Here is a 14,782-nt window from a genome sequence, read left to right on the forward strand (position 1 = left end):
GAGACCGTTAACGGGGACGAGAGATGAAGATGAAACGCATCTATGAAGCGTGTTAGCAGTACTTGAAGCTCAGTAATGTTGCCTAAAAATAAATACCAACCAAAAGATTAAACATAGGGACCCGTGTTGTATAAGGAGTAGGGCGAGGAAGGTGCGAGTGTCGAGGAATGGGGAGTTAATAAAAAGTGACATTGGGGGAGTTGGATAGATGAACCGTAAAACCTTGATTGAAAGTTTAATATACACCAGATTCCAACTCCTTGTTACAGAGGCTCAACATCCGACACTGGTGAGTGACTGAGGATTCCAAACCCTGTTGTGACTGGGCCACAATTCAGCCTTATGTAAAATCAATATATTTGTCCCCATCCTAAAAATAAAAAAAAAAAGTTACATACACTGTATGTGTATGAAGATTTATTTGGCGGACCATAAGAACAAATAGTTAATCAGGATTTGTAGGCGTCTCAAAAGTAGTAAAGGTTGCCTTCATGCCATGTGGTAAAATAGTACAGAGCAGATCTGTTGCAAATCTATATGCTGCTAGAGATCGTCAGTAAACCAAGATCAAAGTCCCTGATGCTCTAAAACGTCGGTGTTTGCTTTGTTGTGAAGGCATTCAAATGTGTGATCAAAGCAGAAACTAAAAAGTGCAAAGAAGAGAAATTGTGTACTTTTCACCAAATCACTTATGGTAGATACCCCAAGCTTCTAGAAAATAAGTTACTCACGTGTCAAATTATACAAAGTGACACATACAAACTACAAATGTGTTGGTGCTAAAAACATTCAAGCCACACGGGGACTTTAAAAGTATTAAAAACACTCTTCCATATCGAGAAGTATCAATCTTTTCCACCATATCGTCTTGCCAAATAACCATACCCAGTACAAGATAAAAAAAAAAAAAAAGGGGTGGAAATAAGACCAACATATTAATTTGGGGAGGGTGGGGGGGGGGGGGGCGAAAACCCACCTACACATGGACCAGGAAATGGACCTCAGGGGAGAAAAAAAAAAAATAAGAAAAGCCAAATTATGCCTGAATGCATAAATAAAAAGGCTGCGACCTCAAAGAAAGTGAAGTGCCTAAATGGCAATCTAACACCCTTAAACGTCTGACCATCTTAAAAAGTTGGGGCTATAACGGAGGGGAGGGGGTGCAACCTATGATTAAAAAAATATATGGAAAAATTGTCAATTACACCTGCAGCCTCATAAAATATACGTAAATGTGTAAAGTAAAGTTAATTCACATGCCATGAAAAGCTTTGCAGCATTTGAGTATAAATATTCCCTTTTCCGCTTGCAGTCTAAGTGGATTGGGGGCGTGGTGGTTACTTCGGAGCTGTTTAGCCAGATTCTACATGTAGCAAGACACTAAAGGGGCGCGGTGCTTTGACACACCATCACCCCAAATTAAAAAATATATATATATATCTGTAAATGCATACAAACCCGAATCAAACGGCAGCTTTCGTTTTACATGGTTCCCTATTCGGTTCAAAACAGTTTGCATCTTGTCACGACACTAGGTTCATTTTAAACAAACATCATACCGTACCAACTAAAAACTTGACAGTTCGTTGTAGATTAACATAGGGCGATGCACTGCCATGTAAATTAGTCAGTAGTGCAACATTCTGTGGATGTTTTTTTTACACTAGCAACAGAAAGATATCTAAACCCCCACCCAGTAGAAAGAGCCCTTTTATATTTCACAGCTATAGGCAACAGGGCATATGCTACATGTCTTGTGGTCCAAACTATGTATTAATGTGATACATGTATATACACACACATATATATATATATATATATATACACACACACACACACACAAAAGTTTGACTAAGCAAGACCTGATGAGCCTTCTAAGTCGAACAAAAAAGTCAAAAGTATATCCTGATCAGGTAATAAACGGTGTTAACACCGTTATTAAAACCACGACATGCACCAACACCTCTAATGAACGTATTCAATAGCGGTCCTCCCTATAAACAAACATCAAATGCCAAATCCCCTGTGCAATTATCTGTGTGCGGCATAAAACGATACAATGTGCTACTCTGCCTGTGGCTGCCATGAAATGCATCAGTCTCACCCCTCCTTGCACGGAGGTGAACATTACTTCCCTTTGGCTTTACACGGACTGCGGCTGCTTCTCGAACAGCGTGCCATGTGTGCTCGTCACCTTCTACTCCACGCCCAAAGCACTTAATGCTGCAGCAGCCTTGATTACGGGCTACTCTCCATCGGGTGACGAAGGGGTGGCGAGGTTTAGTGACAAGCATTAAGAGCTGGCTGCCGCAGTGAAGGGCGCCTACGAAACAAACTACGTTCATCTACCCTTTATATTATGTGAAGTCTATGCGGTGAAAATCAAGAGCAGTAACTATTGGCAGTGTTGTCCAAATTGAGAAGTCTACACCAGACAGTCTTTGTACAGTTTACATGTAATAACAGACTGCTGTAACGCGACCACTTTAGTGAGATCTTACCACTGTGGTCAATTTGAAGGAAATTAAAGAGAAAGAATCTACTAGCTCAAATCTAAGTCTTCTCAAAGCAAAAAGTGTTACAGAAGCGTCTTTGAGAAGTTCACTGGTTTCAACAGCGGGGGGCATCCAAGTGGTGGAAAAGATAAACACCTCTTCACACTATCGAGAGGAAACTTGTGTAAACACTGTAAAACTACATCAGTAAAATGCAAAAGGTGTTTTGCATTATAGTATGAGTCTAGTAACATTAACAGGTGCCATTTTACTCATATATTTGAAAAAATGATCTCTGGAAATATAGCTAAAAAAAAAAGTCTAACATAGGGGCCAAGCAAGTAAATACAGACATCAATAGTTAGAAAAGTAAGTTGCAGGTACCTAAATATATAAATATAATAATAATTAGGTAAGCAATGCTATATCCGGTTACCATTCCATTTAAACAGTCAATGAGTTCCGCAGCTGCTACAAAGCTAAATATGGTTCTCAAAACAAATCATGGCAGATAATTTGGATAACGCATAAATGTGCTTTTGGATAAGTTTTGCCTTCGACTGAATGACACAGCAGAAAACAAACAGACAAAATAAAAATAGGTATTAGAATGAAAGTGTTGGAGCAAAACCCGCAATAACATCCCACGTCAGAAACTGGGAATCAAAGGGCAGAGCACCCTATAACGCATCCCCTGGAGTAATTGATAGCTGTGTTCAATTTATACTACTTAGTGGAACTGCAGTATTGTTCACTTATATGAACGTGTTTTTTTTTTTTTAAATGAACCTTTTGTAATTTGTATACATCAAAATCGTACTACACAGGGTTTGTCTAAGAATTATATTTTGATAAATCACCACACATGCCAATAGAATATAGCAAACATTCAAAAAATGCCTACAAATATTAATTGCTTACTCAGTTAACAATTTTTTTTTTTTTAGACAGTTACGATAACACTATTGAATCCAACCCAGGGAAGGTTAACCGTGTTCTAAGAAAGCAACTAATAGCTGGACAGAAACTCCTACATACCCTCTCCAGTAATATATTTGGAAGTGGAAGTAAATGCGCGACAGTGGTTGTGACCTGTTAACATGGCCTGGTGGGTTGTGGTTTAAGTTACAAAAAAAAAAAAAGTGATTGATATTCTGAGAATGCTGTTCTCAAGTAAGGAAAAAGATATTGCCCCATTCTCAATACTTATAAATAGCCTTCATCATCTTGCCTCACCAAAAAGTGTGTAAGTGGATCTCCTGAGGACTTTGAAGTACATTAGCAAAACCACAACTAGCATCCTCAAAAAAAAAAAAAAAAAAAGCTACCATGGGGACATCGGTTCACAAACCCTTCTACTCAGGGTGTCAATTAATTACATCTGAAGATCATTAAGAGATTAGGTAAATCTCTTCTTGCCAGTCTGTGCTCCCCAGGACCAATTTACACCCCAAAGAGGATTTAATATTAAAACAGAGATTTTTTTATAAGGGAAACAGTTGGACTACAGTATTGCTTTCAGTTTAACATGCCAGGAATTAGTAATGAATTACACATAATGACCTAGTGCTTATCAAACTAATACAAAATCTCCTAGGTGAGAAGCATCAAGAGTAGATTAGTTCCTGCCACGCGTAAGCAGCACAATAAAATTGGGGTTAAGAGAAGTACACCAATATTTACGTGCTGCTAATGCGGAACAAGTATGTCTCACGCCAATAACAAAAATACGACTATTTAAAAAGAGCTAAGAGATGAAGCAGGAAGTCCCGTTATTTTCCAAAGCAGCAAATAATGATCAGCATTTTACAGACAACATGCAAACCATGATGTGCTGCTATAGAACATTAGGTATAAAGTCTTCAACTACAGGTGCAGGCTAAGAAATTAACACTAAAGATAAGCGCAGTAATTAATAACTAACCTGCAAGATTAAGAATCTGTTGTGGTCCAGGTCTATCCCATGGCTTCGGAGTATGATTCCAACATCCTTGAAGGTTTTCTTCTTTCCGCTTATATGGTATACCGAAGAATTATCTTTATAAGCAGTTCTAGACACATAGAATTTACTATTTGGAATGACTTCAAACTCATCACCTTCCTGTAGAGGGGATATATAAAAAAAAAAAAAATTACTTCTTTTTAACCTAATATTACTCTAATTCTGGATTAGAAAAGAGTATATATAATATTCCCTTTACACTGTTCATAAACCGAGATTCACACAATAACATGTATTTGCAGAATTTAAAGTCTTTCAAATAACCTGCCCTTTTAACCTAATAAAGCTTTGGGAGAAAATGGTGTGATAATGAATTTGTGCCATGTCACTTGAAATAAATGCGGCCCAACAAAACAGTCAATGGGGAAAACGTGTATTAAACTAACAGCAACACATTTATTAATGAGCGTAGAAATTAATCTTACTACCACTCAAGTCTTATGAAGACCATCTTTGACTCACTAAACGAAAATAGTGGTCACATTCACAATGCCCATTTAATTAAATTTGCCAGTCGGCAGGATCTTGTGATTAGATTACGTCTACAATCCTTTGTTCATAATTTCTCCACATAAGCAGGTAGGCATAAACCATACACGCAGTGTGTAATATTTTACAATAAGGGATGGACTGGGAGCCTCAATTTGGTCATCACCTCCAGTCATAGCCCCACTCAAAACTAAATTATAAAAATGGCATGTTACAGTGGGTAGTTTCAGTGTATTATGCTATATATTACCATTGTTGAGCGCGAGGTGGAGCAATGAATCACAAGGTGCAAGGCATTGGATGGATCATGATGTCTGCCTTCTCCCAACCAACAGTAACAAAACAGCATTTTAGACTGTTCGCACTAGCAGTTTATGCCATGGTGTATACTAAACCTAAGAAAGTTACTTAGCCAAAACTAGGATGCAAGAGGAAAAATGTGTGCAGGGGTAAAAATTTAGTTGAATTAATCTTGTGATTTAGTACAGTTATTTAAAATCCATCAACTAACCTCATGCCAATATTGCTGTACTTTGATAGTTTAAGAAGGATTTTCATCTTTGCACTGTAATAATTTCTGAATACGAGTTAGTAGTTCTTCAAAATAACTAGCGTTGTTGAGCCACATTCCTAATCCCTAGCTCATTGTTTTTCAAACAAACGTACTTCAAAATCACCTTGACGAACACCAAATTTCAAATATGGTCTCGTACTGCCTTCAGGTATAAAAACACTATTTGATTACCTACTGACTAAACAATGGAAATGCTTTAAAGATATGCTATAGTGACAAAGTCACTTCAAAGAAAAGCTACAACACAAAGATTTAAGTTGTGTTAAAATACTTAAAAGCATTGCGCCGTCTGAGTAAATCCTGGTACTAAGACACATTGAAGTGCACTGACCAATTCTTTAAACAAAATCATACCTTATCAACGATCTTTTGGAAATGAACTTCAACAGTGCAGCTCTGAATATCCTGATGTTCATCAGAATTATGGATCAACACAGACAACTTTTTTGATCTGATCTTTTGAGCTCGATATCCAAAAACAAAAAGCATGGAGTCAATGACGTTTGATTTTCCACTGCCATTTGGCCCAATAATGCATGAAAAACGCTGCAATACAAAAAAGGGCGAGAAAAGATGTTCCCTGTGTGTTTATTCATCAATTGTATTCACAAATAAAAAGGTACCAATATCATTCCTTAAGATACTAAACCATCAATAGCAGACCAAACAAAACTGGTTTACTCACCTACATGAGGAAATGAAAACTCCTATGGCTAATAAACGTAAATGTGTTTTCTAACAGTACATGCAAATAGTGTATGCCTGTCTTTGCTCTGGCACACGCGCAGTTAGAAAGTACAGAAAACATGTAAACTCTTTTTGCAAAATAAACAGCAAGTACCTTATGGAAAGGCCCAAGAATTTGTTCACCAGCATAAGATTTGAAGTTCTGGTTGACAATGTGAGTTATCATGAGACGAGGAGCTCCAGCTTCATTGGTCATTGCAGGTGGTGGTGGTGGTGAGATGCTACTCAAAATCTCTTCCAGACTTCTAGTATCAAGTACCTCGCCAGGACCCCCTGGTATAAAAAAAAAAAAAAAAAAAAAGAAAGAAAAAAAAAAAAAAAAAAAAGACTGAGTTTAATTTGCAGAATAATCAACTTTTCAGCAAGAAATTGAACTGTACAATTTTCTCTTTTCCATAAAAGAAAGTTACCTTTTTGTTTTCATTATTTTAACAAACAGAAAACAATTAAACTATACAAGTCATCAAAGACTGATTCAAATATCCGAATCAAGTTTAAACTAACGGAGGAAAAATACTAAATAAATTAGTTCATTTATTTTTAAGATGTTTTGCTGTTTTATCAATTTTATATTGACAAAAAAAAAAAAGTGGTGTAGAAAGTTGCAGTTTGTGTTAACTGATTACATAACTGTTCCAGGTTTTAATAACGAAAAGTAAACGTCTGCCCAGTATCTTCAAAATGTGCGCCAGGTCTTCAAACTGACATCTGGCGAGAATCTAGACGCATATGCATTACTATTGTTTGCAGAGGAAGAAAGGGGAACACCTCAATCTGTTAATTCCTGCAAAAACCAATATTCCAAAATGAGCGCCCTGGCAGATATAACAGATCTTGACTGCAAATGAAACTGCGCACTTGGCACGAGAAACAAAGCTACACAAGCCATGTCCAGCAACACCTGAAATGAAAAACCATGTACTGACGTGCTTTTCCAGAGAAAGGTAAAGGTGTTTCTGGGCGGTTCAAGTTGCATAGACCAGGGGGCCACTGTTAATAAAAGGTACGTGTAGGTCTCTTGGACACACCTTGCGGGGTCTCCCCTGGGGTCCCTTCCGGATTCCCGTTGGCTGCGGGGGGCTCCTGTTGATCCGGCACTTCTGCCCTTGCCGGCGGCCTCTCAGCGGGCTCTGGTGACTCTGGTGCTTTTGCCGCCACCGCCGTAGACGGTTTGGTTCTCTTGCTGGGGGCCATGTCGCCCTAGAAAGAAATAAGTCAACGTCAAAACTCGCGCGCGTCAATCGGTGGGACCCAGCAGTGCCCGTGGCGCAAATGAGACATAGATTGTGAGTAAGGTCAGCTAAAAAGGGTCACCACATCATGACGTGTCAAAGGAAGAGGAAGGAAAACTAAATTGCAGCAGCGCTCCCTTCACTGTGTGCTCCTCTAAACGAAGTACATGTCAACTCCCTGATTAGGATCAAGACTTGGTTATGTGCTCAAAAACATTCGAGTTACAAAAAAAAAAAAAAAAAAAATCCACAAATCTTCACATGTGAAGAGCGACAAATGGACGACTGCAAATACTTCTATTTTAGTACTGTGTTGGTACTTTCCAAAGCCAAATCGTATCGGTATTTAAACCAGTCAGGCAAAAAAGATAAGGTCTGCAGAAAACGAACTCACTCAGCCCCCGCAATGGTGAGGGACACACCTGGACAAAAACATCTACTCAACAAACTCTGAAAATGAACAAGAATAGGTCTATCAATACAGTGAGATCGATCCAAGAACTAACGAACGAGACTTGCACGATTTGAAATATCAGCTAGATCACCGAAACATAACGAATCCGGCTAGCGAACATCTGGGCACCCTGTCAAGACGACCACTGGCGGATTATGATCCCCAACTAAGCACTTTACAGAAGACAAAAAAACGTTATCATTTACGGCACTAGCAAGCAGGAAAACTTTAATATCGAGAAGGGCTGCAGCGAACCATCCATTAACAATACCCCCAATTTCGAGTTACTAACATCTGTCTAATGACGAGGTCAGATGCTTAAGAGGCTAATTCATTACTGTAGAGAGAGTGAAATAATACAATTTGCAAGGTAATATAAAGGATGCTCGAATAGTGATCTTCTAGAGAGGTATAGTTTTGGAAAAATGAACATGATTTATTTTTTATTTTAAATGCTGTCACCCTCCGAGTTGATGGGCATGCCGACATGGAATTTACATTAACTGGTGTGTATGTAGTTTGCGACACCAGGGGTAAAAAAAAAAAATGGAACAGCGAGGGTACAAAGACAATGCCTGCCACAAGTTCCAGAAGTTTCAGAGTTCACTGCCAACGAGCCATTCACTGGTCGTAAAAATAATTTTTCGTGGTCAAGTTATAAAAAGTGTTCCATTCTTTAAAACATCGCGCAAAAGGGTGTGAACACGATTTTAATGTGTTACTTCACGTGAGACAGATAATGAGAAGACAGACACAGGCGTATAATGGAAAAGTGAGCACATAAATATATATATATATATATACACACACGATAAAAGTGCATTACATGACAAAGCCAAGTAACTCCCAGAGTTAAGCAATTCAGTCAAAACAGACGTGTGTCGGATTGCACTCCCGGAACAATAACAAAAGAAATGTAAAAGTTGGAAACAAAAAAGTTCGAAAAAAAATGTTAAAATTGCATTTGCCCTGCGTCAGACTTACCTACTAACAAGGGATTTCGGTTGCTGCGGTCAATAGTAGGACCAGGCGAAACAGTAGGATAGAGAGATGGAGTTCAGAAGGTGAAGAGCCGCTGGGCAAGTGGAAGAAAAACACAGCACCCGGCTCTGTCACAGCTTCTCCCGCTAAAATGACAGAGTTAGAGAGCTTTCAGCAATAAAACACCCTTTTCCGAAGATGTCGCTAGGCTTGCTGGATAAAGTATTTTTTTCCCGATTTTTTGACACCTCTATTGACCACGGCAAGCAATTGGAAGCGGGAGTTTACGGTCGATCAGCTGCGTGTTCGGACTCAGCTCCAGCATCTGCCGTGACTTCTCCACTCGAAAATGGCGCCCAAAATCCAAACTCGAACCGAAATTCGTTACAAATACGCGGGGCATGCTGGGACAGTGTATGCCATTTGAAAAAAAAATGGCTCGCTGCCATCTAAGGCACAGTAAAGTCCGGACATAAAATGACTAAAAACTCTAGACCGCACGTTAACAAACTAAGACACCATGTTTGTTGTAGGGAAATCTGACAGTACCTTGCGCTAGGGGTGGAGTCACTAAACTTTATATAGACACTCCCCTTTGATTTATTTTCCTCAAAATAAAATATGGCCGCGAGGTGGACAGTTCTGTCAAAGGCGTGAGATGTCAAAGTAATGTCAGTGGGGTGAGTCGTAGGAGGAGGGAGTGCCCGCCCATTCACGGAATTCGGAACAAATCTATCGGCCATCTTGAAAAGAAAATGAACCTTAAAGCGTTATATTTATAAGGACACCCTCTTGTCAACATTACATTTAGAAACCGAGACTGAGTTCAGAACTGTAACCAGAATGTAACTACTGTATAATTTATTTGGATTAGAAATCAATAATAGACTTCCATTTTTATACAGTGCCATTACTTTATCATCGACAGCTCCAACTCACTTTTAAAAAGCGTTTTGCATTCAGAGCGTATTCCAATAATCTTATAAACAATTCGTTCATGTTTTGCCTCCTCTGTTAGTATTGTCTTCTTAGGCGTTCTAGTTCCCTTTTCGGTTTCTCGCCAGATAGTTGAGCAAAGAACTCTCGCGAGAAGTAACTATAGCGACGGGGTAGACACCTAGTACACCGTTAGAAGAACAGTTGAAAGAAACAGCCAGGTAAGAAAGAGGGTTTTAATCTTCCGTGGATGTTGTATTCGAAAGTCTGAGGAGCAGAAGGGATAAGCGCTGAAAAGATTGCCAGTATATTGTGACTTAGGGGAAGTGGCACGGCTTAGTCCTCTGCACTGAGATCTTCCAAGGCATGTTTAAAAGAGTCAGATCCTAACTCAGTTAAGGATTATTATTAGCGGAGCCCGCCCATGCGGCATGTACCAGAGAAAGAGTATTTGGCTGTTCTTGCCATTCTTTCCAAAGCAAATGGGCACATATTGCTGCTTACCGCTTTGACCACATCGTAGCCCGATGACCCACCTGCAGTGGCTGCCACTAACTTCCAAAGTGGGTGCAACGAAGTATAGCCCGGCAGGACGTTGATAGTTCACGCCCTCTCCCCCCTCAGCTGTGACTCAGGTAACAAACCGTCCCTTTTTAACAGGTTTGTTCTGCATTCGGGTGATCTGTCCTGTTGTGGGCTCCCAGCTGGTACCGAACGCCAAATGTTCCTCACTTTCCTTCTCAAACCTGGCTGCCTGACTGAACATTTCGAACTGCCTGCCCGGGTGTTTTCATCTCACTAGTTGAGTCATGCATGAGCTGAGAAAAAAGGTTCCCGTTTGTAGCTGGGAGAGAAGAGCTGTACAACAGACGAGGTCCTGCATAATACAGATCTGGTACAAAGTAGCATTTAGAGATGCTAATGAGGAACGCAGAGCCTTGCAGTAAAACAATCCTGAGTATATGAATAGAAACCAAGCTGGGTGCATATGCCTGGAGTATGTCATGGCTGTTTGTTTCTTCCATTAAGCTTTCTACAAGGTGCACGTTGTCAGAAATGGGGTAAGAGACAAAAGTAGAGTATGATTTGTTCAAGATAAATTAAATTGAAAAAGTTAGAGACCCCACATTGTAATACAGTACTGCTTGTTCCAAGAGCTATTTGCCATCCTATTACCTTTTGGTGAAGAGATCATTAGATTGGGGACCGGCTACTCACTCTCCAAGTAATGTCCTGTCCAATTTTTATTTTAAACACCAATTTACTAACAGCTTTTAGATTGTTTCAAAATACATATAATAGTCTTGGACAGAAGAATGGGTGCAGAGGAACACATTCAAAAGATCACTGTTTAGAAGCACACAATTTAGCCAAAACGGGGAGGCTGGTATTAAGAATCATGCTTTCTGGTTTAACAGTTTCCAACTAGACAAAAAATCGAGTGGCAGTGATTTTGATGGAAAGGGAAGGGGATTTCCTTCCTAGTGAAATGTCTTTTTTTTTTTTTTGACAGCCTTGCCCAGATTTATAATCCATTGTTAATTTCCAGCATAATAAGGTAAAGGGGGAATACCAGAATTAGATGTTAAGTCGAGGGGTGTTGTCTTCTTACCCAAATTAATTGCCCTACTCGTTTGGTGAAGGTGTTTTTTTGATACCACTTCGTACCCGTGTTGTGCCTTTTTGTAACTCTCCTAACCCCTAATGTGTCCATCCACTGAGAAAAAGACTGAAGTAGATTGTGAGGCCTTCTCCTTATGCTCTATGGCAGTACAAGGTTATTATGTAGTACCCCTAGTAGATACTGTTGTTTATCATTAGTGTTTCAGATCTTAAGACTTTTTCATTTCACTTGAACAATGGAATTATTCATTTTGTAAACTTGTCTATTCAAAATTGCCAATAGCGAGCAACCAAGGTGTACTCCCGGAGGTGGTAAAACAGGTGTGACTCATATACGGTATAATACAGTATTCTGACTCGGTAAGGTCAACATCTGATTGAGTGTTTTTTTTTTTAAATGGGCGTGATTTAGAGGTGGGGTTAAACCCCCAAAAATGTACTCCTTGACTCACGACCCCTCCCCTGAATCATCACCCCCAACAGCCATATTTTGATACGTCGGTTGGTGCAAAATGTTTCTTTTTTTTATTTCTTCCACAGATTAGTAAACAAACAAATCTATAACCATGAATCTTTTAAATTATTCTAAGGACCTCCTTGCTCTTTTCTAATTCACGGTTGTCGTGTCCTATTTTGGCTATTTGGTTATTAACTGCTATTGTCATACATATCTTCCCAAGAGCCATTTTGAGGTGTGTGTTGTGGTCTTCATATATTGCATAGTTATCGACAGAGATGGCCAAGGGGTTTGGATATGTGACTGTGAAACAGAAAGGTTCCTCGGGGGAACTCACAGCAATAGCATGGAAAGTAATTTAGCTCTAAAAGACAAAAAAAAAAAAGATAATTATACATTGTGAAATTTTGTCGCCTATCTAGGAGACAGAGTTGTTATTGGCTTAATCAAAAAGGACCCTGAGGATTGGACAGATGTTTTCATGCCACAGCACAGTGATTTTTAATCAGCTTTTGACAGCAGATAACCATATATTAAAATATTCGAAAACGCACACATTTGCCATAATAAATATATATTTTTTGGGCGGGGATGGCGGGTGTAGAAGAGCTATTCCAAATCTCTTGCAGTGTTTGAAGTTCTTAATTTTGCTTGCTCACTCGCTCAGTGCAATATTTAGCCCATGTCAGAACATTTTCAGGGCTACTTTTAGGGCCAGATGTAGCAAAGGGTTTTACCCATTCTATGTCTATGGGAAAATGCGTTTGTACATATGGCCCTAAGTTCCTAATTCAGCCACCTTGTATTAAAGGTTAAAGGGTTTAATCTTCTTTCTTGTGACTTAAGAGTCTCCAATAAGAGGACTGCAAATGCAATCTAATAAATATAGGAAGCATCCATTTTTGTGTATAGCATAATCTAATTTAATATTTTCCCTAACAAATACAGCATTAAGCATGCTTGATTTATCAAATGTCTTCAGATGAACCATAAACAGTAATTATCTAATAATGTAAATTATTTTCAAGATAACCGACTTTGTGTTACGTTACTGGGTATGTGTTTAGTGCAGCATTTGCCAATTAGTTGGCATCTTAGTGATTTGTGCAGACATTGGTGTGCAGTTGTGATTCATCCAGTGGAAGTTCTCCATAGGACTGATTTTGTTCCCAAACCATGTTGGTGTGTGCAGGTTGCTTGGGTGGGGTTTGAATTTTTCACAGAAATGTTCCATAAAGAAAAGTGGAACTGGTGAACGCCCAGCCTAACCTGTAACTGTATTAAACGTGTAGTGGGCACACTGTATGTGGAGTTTGGGTCTTGAGTCCCATCACTGAAACCTATGTTAGTTTTGTTGCGAAGGGACTACAGGTAGTATGCTCTTCCAGATGACATAAGTAGTTGCATGTCACTCTTTCTGGTGCAATGTATATACTTTTTCATCTGGTGTGTTTAGGATTGAGACTGTAAGGGAAATATGGAACTTTCGGTTTGTGTTCCACTGTTGCCTTGTAGTTGGAGCAGGTCAATGCTTCTCATTATTTCTGTTGTTTTTTTGGAGCAACTTCCCTTTGCTCAGAAAAGTATCTTCTTCGTGCAAAGGCACCTCCAGTGCCCTTCCTGTCAACTCTCTCCCTCGAACCAGGGTCCAGACAACCTCTTCTTTTCGACTATTTGAGTGTTCCCCAGATTGCTGGTCGTGAACCTGGCAAAGGGATTTGGTGATGGTTACCCCAACCCTGTAACTCAAAGGAATCTCCCAGTTACCACTGGTGTGAATCCCTAGTTTCTGGTCAGGAAATCTTGGCACCCCCAGTGGATGTTTCTGTCCCATCCTTATGTCCAAGTTGAAAAAAGTCCTTGTGTATTCTAGCAGTTTAATTATGTTGCTGGTTCTGGGTAGATCGTCCCTTTTGCTATTTCTACACAGAGTGGTGAACCCATTGTCACTATCACAAATGTAAGCAAGCAGGCAAGGTGGAGCTGGGAGTCTCCAGACAGAAGCAACCCATAGCAAGAGCTAAGGTACAGGGAGATTGTGTCGCTTAACTACCTATAAGCAAGCAGGCAAGGTGGAGCTGGTAGTCCCCAGATTGAAGCAGCCCACAGCAAGAGCTCACTGACCGGGAGACTGTTGGCGGACCAAATGTAAAACACAGAGTCCAATAAGCCTCTCTCTATAGCCAGTGAAAGGTAAAAGAATTCAAGATTCAGTGGGAAAATACAACATAAAAACATTGAATTACAATATCAACACTAGCAAGTATGTTTGCAAATAATGGAGGCATGTTAGAGTGCTTCCACCTTCAATATCAGTGCTGAGCCGCAGTCTCCTTGACAGAGTGACAAGAGTCTTCCTATACAGGACACTAGCCATACCATAGAGAGCGTCTGTCTGTGTGTGTGTGTGTCTCTCTCTCTTTCTCTTTCTCTCTCTCTCTGTCTTTCTCTCTTTCTTTGAGCCCATGTTTAATACTGCCAAAAGAGAGTAGAGTTGGCCCACAGAACCTTTATCCAACTGATTGGGGTTAAATCTTTGACCAGAACGAACCTAGTTGGTGTATCTGAGCCAAAAAATAACATGAATAATCAAGAGGTTTTATATATCATAACCTTATTAGCTTTGAGTACCTGGAAAATAAATAAGGATTATGCAAGCTTTTATAAGAACCTTTCTTTAGAATACAATCTGAGGCTCTGACCCTTGAACTAACTCAAGTTATTCTTTGAATAGAAACTACTTAATTAAAGGGATCAATAAACACATTCGTTTTCAGGAATAATATGTGTTA

General features: G+C 39.5%; 2 protein-coding genes across 4 annotated transcripts in view; one reads left to right on the forward strand and one right to left on the reverse strand.

Moving 5' to 3' along the window:
* The window catches only part of SMC4 (structural maintenance of chromosomes 4), a 451,201-nt gene extending 441,689 nt beyond the window's left edge, over window positions 1-9,512 (reverse strand). The window contains exons 1-5 of the mRNA XM_069213253.1: window positions 8,978-9,512; window positions 7,336-7,507; window positions 6,402-6,580; window positions 5,915-6,106; window positions 4,420-4,596 (exon numbers count right to left, since the gene is read on the reverse strand). Of these exons, the coding sequence (XP_069069354.1) occupies window positions 4,420-4,596; window positions 5,915-6,106; window positions 6,402-6,580; window positions 7,336-7,501 (714 nt within the window). The 5' untranslated portion in view covers window positions 7,502-7,507; window positions 8,978-9,512. The remainder of the gene's footprint in view (window positions 1-4,419; window positions 4,597-5,914; window positions 6,107-6,401; window positions 6,581-7,335; window positions 7,508-8,977) is intronic.
* Window positions 9,513-10,013: 501 nt separating this feature from the next.
* IFT80 (intraflagellar transport 80) overlaps window positions 10,014-14,782 on the forward strand; it is a 543,739-nt gene continuing 538,970 nt past the window's right edge. The window contains exon 1 of one of the 3 annotated variants that reach the window (XM_069213254.1): window positions 10,014-10,131. The gene's annotated coding sequence lies outside the window, so the exon portion shown is untranslated. Of the gene's footprint in view, window positions 10,132-10,151; window positions 10,546-10,665; window positions 10,972-14,782 lie in introns of those variants that run through there. The other 2 variants (XM_069213255.1, XM_069213256.1) reach the window with 2 other exon arrangements.

The sequence above is a fragment of the Pleurodeles waltl genome, chromosome 11, assembly GCF_031143425.1.
Source record: "Pleurodeles waltl isolate 20211129_DDA chromosome 11, aPleWal1.hap1.20221129, whole genome shotgun sequence".
NCBI lineage: Eukaryota > Metazoa > Chordata > Amphibia > Caudata > Salamandridae > Pleurodeles > Pleurodeles waltl.